The sequence below is a fragment of the Apium graveolens genome, chromosome 8 (assembly GCF_009905375.1).
Source record: "Apium graveolens cultivar Ventura chromosome 8, ASM990537v1, whole genome shotgun sequence".
Taxonomy (NCBI): domain Eukaryota; kingdom Viridiplantae; phylum Streptophyta; class Magnoliopsida; order Apiales; family Apiaceae; genus Apium; species Apium graveolens.
Genome location: NC_133654.1, coordinates 7,378,297 through 7,384,404, shown reverse-complemented (window position 1 = coordinate 7,384,404; position 6,108 = coordinate 7,378,297). Strand labels below are relative to the sequence as shown.

Genomic DNA, 6,108 nt, shown 5'->3' with positions numbered 1-6,108 from the left:
TTTGATCGGTGTTTACTTTCCAATTACGAACAAAATTAGTGACGGTCTGTCCTATTAAATTATATACGTTACTTTTCGGCACGTTTTTCAATACTCATTTAAAATATAACTTCATAATATTTTTTTAAATTTTTTTTTCTGAATAAAAATTTCATGTTTTAACTCTTATTAAAAAAAAAATTTGAAAAAAATATTATCAAACTATAATTTATAGAAGTCTCGAAACACATACAAATAGTAAATGTATAGAATCTAACGGAGCCGTAAGGTGTAAGTGGACTTTGTATAGTATCGTACCTATAACAGTCAAGACCTCACTAATGCCATTTTCACAGAATAACTCAGTACACTGATCATAAGATGCAAGTATTCCCATATTTAGAGTCTAGCTCTTATAACAGTAGGAACAACACATTTCCAAAGTTACAACATACCTTCATCTGCAGTTATTGGATAAAGAGCTTGGAATGCGTTGGCCTAGTTTCGACTTTGAACAGCAGGTACAGTAACATCAGCTTGCATGAAGATTATTTTTTAATCCACGATACCAACTCAAGACATTTTTTTTTTTTTATCGTAGATAACCCGCAGCCGCTACCCTTCGGGTGCGCACTGGGTAAACCCTACGGGTTCACGTAATAGCCTGCAAACTACGTGAACCAAGGTAAACCGCATTTAAGCGACAGACTCTGACTCAGGAGACATAATCATAAATTCTCCTCCCGTGGGATTCGAACCTGTGATCAAGAGGTTAGTTTTCCTCTCTTTAACCAACTGAGTCAACCTTTGCGGGCCAACTCAAGACATTTAAAGAATACTAATTTAAAACTCATTATGCATGTGGAAGTATACAGAAACATAATACTCCTGAAATTAAACTATGTTGCAAGCAAATTTTAGAGCTTGCAGGCAAAAGGTGTATCACTGAAGAAGTTAAAATTTTTCATCCTTTTTGTTGCATCAATAGGCTTTTTTCTTATAAGAAAAATGTGTATGAAGGTAATTAAGAACACAATACTTAATTGATGACTTGGGCAATAATGAGAGATATTAACTGGTTTATAAGATTCTTGAAATTATCAGCGAAAGTAAAAATTTTGCATATTGATCATAGATATTTTACGAAATGTCGGTCAAAATTATAATAATTAGGAACATTTTTAATTAAGGATCTAACAGTGAATGGATTTAATTCCTGCTTCATTTTTATTGTTAGTAGTTAAAATGAAATATGTATAAATGTTTGATCTCTGATTATTCTCAAAGAAGATACAAAAAATTGGCTTCAAAATTGAAAAATGTTCATGATCCGGGAAGAGATTTAATACTACACAATAAGCTTGATATTTGTACCTTTGGAAATAAATCTTACCCGTAATGGCGAATAGAGAAGCTTTGAATATAGTTATATTGTTACAATAGTTGAAAACACACAAACGAAAAGATTTTGAAGCAATAGTACAATTTTCTGAATAATGATAAATAACATAGCATAAACTTGAATTATGTCGGTCACTGGTCACATACTTTTGACTACTAACTCTTGTATAAAAAATCTGCTACAAAATATAATCTTTCTATAAAGTTGTTAAATTTTAAGATTACAATCTTTAGCAGAGATAAATATTACACATCAAGATTTGACATTAATTTTATTGACATTAAGATTATTCGGAGGACTATGAGAATATTACCGGATTAGTCCCAAAAAATGCTCAATAAAATTTGCAAAATGCATCATTCCTCTCATCTTCAGATAATAATATATGTTATTGCAACTGGTTTTAAGTATGATTGAGTAATTTACCCACAACAGATGCAAACAGATTATGGCAAAAAGTGATTTTAAACTGACATTTCCAGATTTGGAGGTATAGTAAAGGTGCTTATAAAAACTAATTATAAACAACTTATAATGTACATGAATTTAATAAGAAAGGCTATTTTTAAAGTAAATATATACTCTTTAAAGCTATAAACTATAAATTTAGACTTGACTACACCGAACTACTAAGTATTGTCCACTATAGTTTCTTACTCATAGCTTTGATCCAAAAAATATCTTCCTTTTCTTGCCAAGAATGAAACTGATTTCATTAATCAAATTAAATCGTCCATCAAAACTTTGATGAACTCCGGATGGTTGTCACTCACCCGCCATATACAATCAGCTATAGAATGAGTAGCCCTCGCTAAAAAATCGGCCACACGATTCGCAGATTGTTTTACAAAAACCACATTAACATGTCTATCTTTAAGATTCTCGATTATAAGCTTACATTCTTTTATAATTCTACCAAAATAAGAAAGCATTAAATCGGAACTCCTCAATGCTTGTACCACTAGAAGACAGTCAGTTTCTATAGTCACCTCCTGCAAGCTAGATTCTTTAGTCCAGCTGAGAGCTTCACGAACACTTACCGCTTCAGCATTTCCAGTAGAGACGCGTCCCATGTACCCGCGAGATCTGGCATCTAATACTTCTCCCTTATCATTTCTAACCACAAAAGCAGAACTATGGCTACCTGACTCATCAAAAGTTGCAGCATCGCAATTTACCTTAACCGTATTTTCTTTTGGTAGTTCCCATTGCTCTCGACCATCTTCATCGGTTATAAGACCCATAAAGTTGTCGAAGGTTCTATCTTGAGCTTTCTTCCATTGGTTAAGGACCGTTCTTGCAGACACCACTATATCTCTGACCTGTAGCCCTTTTTGCTTCCATACCAGATCGTTCATCCCCCTCCATATAGACCAACACATCATTGCTGCTTCCTGCCTCTTGTTTGTTGTCCATGTATCGAAAACTGTTACCATCCATTCAAGAAAAGATTCATGGTCCTGCATATCAGTTCCCACATATGTCTGTGCCTGGTGCCAACATTCTTTAGCAAATGTACACGTTAGTAAAGCATGAACAATGGTTTCTGGGCACAGTTGACAGTGAGGGCACACATTATCTATGTTAACATGCTTCATCGGCAATTGAGATTTAGTGGGAAGGCAACCCGTAGCTGCACGCCATATCATATTCTTGACCTTTGGGGGAATCTTTAAATTCCAGAGCCTCTTCCAACACCTACTATTATCCAGATTAACTGACTGGTTTTTTTGAAGTTGAAGCCACACATATGCAGATTTTACTGAGTAAACTCCCAGCCTCTCTTTGTTCCACAACCAGCCATCCTTATCCGTGCTATTCAGAGGAATAGAAAGGATTAAGCTGGTATCTCTATCCTCGAATATATCTAAAATTAATTCTGCATCCCACTTGTGTTCTCCTATTTTAAAAAGTTAGTTGACTGTAGCACCATGTAAAGCTTCGGAGTTAGTAGTAACAAATGCATTAGTCGGGTGTGGTAACCATGGATCTGTCAGCACACTAATTGTGGTACCATCTCCTACTAATCTTACAGCACCTGCCTTAAGAACATTTTGAGCCTCCATTATACTCCTCCATACAAAACTTGGGCTTCCACTTAGTTTCGCACCTAGATAATTACCAGTTGGGTAATATCTTGCTTTAAAAACCTTTGAAACCAGACTCTCAGTATTAATTAAGAGTCTCCAAGCTTGTTTGCCCAAAAGTGCAATATTAAAATCGTGTAAATTCCGAAAACTCATTCCACCTGCAGTTTTTGGTTGGCACATTCTCTCCCAAGACATCCAATGGATGTTTTTATCCTTTTTCGCTGATCGCCACCAATATTTGCACATGACTCATTCCATATCCCTACATAAGTCCACTGGCAACAAAAAAACTTACATTGCATAGGAAGGAATAGTTTGTGCCACAGATTTCAATAGTATCTCCTTACCCCCTCTCGATACACACTTGTTGTCCCAGCTATTCACCCTTTTTGTGATGTTATCTTTCAGGTATCCCAACATAACACTTTTGTTTCTTCCAACTGAAATTGGGAGACCTGGATAGTGACTTCCATCCTCTGCTTCGTTAAAGTGCAGGACCCTACATATGTCTTGTTTTGCTGCATTAGAAACATTTCGACTGAAAAAACACTTAATTTATGAGTGTTTATTTTTTGTCCTGATGCTCTTTCGAAAACATTTAACATTCTAACCACCGATGATGCTGCTCCTAAATTCGCTTTGCAGAAGATGTAAGAATCGTCTGCGAAGAGCATATGAAAAATGGTTGGAGCCCCTCTAGCCACATTTATACCACCCAACAAAGTAGAGAAACCTTATGTGCAAATCAAAAACAGATAGGAAGAAAGAGGGTCTCCTTGACGGAGTCCTCTACTTGGTACAATATCACCAAACTCTTTCCCTGAGTTGCAAATTTTGTATTTAACAGATGTAACACAAGTCATTAATCTATTAACTATTATTTCATTAAAACCTAACTTTTCTAAAATGACACGAAGATAACCCCATTCCACCGTATCATAGGCTTTGCTCATGTCTAACTTGAGCGCCATCCACCCTTGTTTTCCTGCTGTTTTCCTCCTCATGTAGTGCATCACTTCATGTGCTACCATTACATTGTCAGTAATTAACCTGCCTGGTATGAAGACACTCTGGTTCTCGGAAATAATCAAGCCAATAACTTCCTTTAATCTGTTAGCGAGAACTTTTGAGATGACTTTGTATATTACATTGCATAAACTGATGGGACGAAGATCTTGCATTATAACTGGGTTCGATTTTTTAGGCACAAGGACTATATTCGTGTCTGTCATCCTCTCCTCAAACATGCCCGTGTCTAGAAAATGTTGAACCACTCTCGTAATATCGTTACCCAAAATATGCCAATGTTTTTGGTAGAACCCAGGACTCATCCCGTCCGGACCAGATGACTTGTCTGGATGCATGTGGAAAAGTGCTTTTTTAACTTCCTGGGAGGTAACAGGTTGTAAGAAACTATCATTGTGATCACCTGTTATATGACTATGCATATACTCGACCACGCCTCTCCATTCTGTATCAGATGCTTCAAACAAATCGTTGAAATATGCGATCATGAGTTCTTGAAGATCGGAGTCCCAATCAACATTATTCCTGCTTTCATCATTCAAAGAACTGATACGATTAGCTTTCCTTCTTGCTTTTGTACTTGCGTGAAAAATTTGCTATTTGAGTCTCCTTCCCGCAACCACAGTTGCTTTGACCTCTGCTTCCAGAACACCTCTTGTTGTGTCAAGATTTCTGTCAGCTTTTTATTTTCGTCCTGAAACTGCTTAACTGATAATTCATCCCTTCGACGTCTCACCATTTTAATGATTTTTTTACTTTGGTCTATCCTTTTTTTGAAGCTACCCGTGATTTCTTGTCCCCAACTCGCCAGTGATTTAGAGCATTCCTTAAACTTACTTCCAAACGTGATTGAAGAACTACTGGCCCACGTCTCTTCTACTATTTTTCCACACATTGGTTCACGCAACCATGCATTCTCAAATCTAAACTTTCTTAGGCCTGCATTAATCTTTTCTACTACTGGCTCAAGAAGAATTGGACAATGGTCAGATGTTGACACCTCCATGTTTGTTAGTTTAGCATCTTGAAAATTCATTAACCATTCTTGGGATACCAAAGCTCTATCCAGTCGAATCTCCGTCCATTTGTTTGTACCCCATCCCCGTTCCCATGTGAACTGGTAGCCACTTAACTCCATATCAGTTAGCCTGCAATCTTCTAGGACTTTTTGAAAACCTTGTATCAGCCATGTAGGATAGGGACGCCCCCCCTTTTGTCACTCTGACTCAGAACATTATTCATATCTCCTATGAGACACCAGGGTAAGTTATTATCCCTTGATAGGTTTCTGATCAAGTCCCAAGTTGATCGTCTAAATTCTCTTCGAGGTTCACCACAAATACCTGTTAAACGGTAACTAGTGCATCCCTAGACATTCACTATAACATCAATGTGGTTCATACTATAAGATTCTACAGCAACTTCATCCTTATTTCTCCAAAGCATTGCCAGCCCTCCTCCCTGACCTTGACAATCCACCGAAAGCATACCCTCGAAACCAAATGCTGATCTAACTCGCTCTGCTCCATCTTTTCTACATAAAGTTTCACTGAAGAAAATGATATTAGGTTTATTTTGGACCACAATATCTCTGAGGAATTGAATAACCCA

General features: G+C 36.8%; 1 protein-coding gene across 1 annotated transcript; it reads right to left on the bottom strand.

Annotated features, from left to right (window-relative positions):
* Nucleotides 1-2,100: 2,100 nt before the first annotated feature.
* LOC141679211 (uncharacterized) lies at nucleotides 2,101-5,635 on the bottom strand. Its single transcript, XM_074485719.1, has 7 exons — nucleotides 5,133-5,635; nucleotides 4,364-5,022; nucleotides 4,083-4,204; nucleotides 3,927-3,989; nucleotides 3,630-3,746; nucleotides 3,396-3,531; nucleotides 2,101-3,281 (listed from the first exon to the last, which is right to left on the bottom strand). Exons 1-7 carry the CDS (start codon nucleotides 5,633-5,635, stop codon nucleotides 2,101-2,103), a joined length of 2,781 nt encoding a protein of 926 aa, XP_074341820.1.
* Nucleotides 5,636-6,108: the final 473 nt, after the last annotated feature.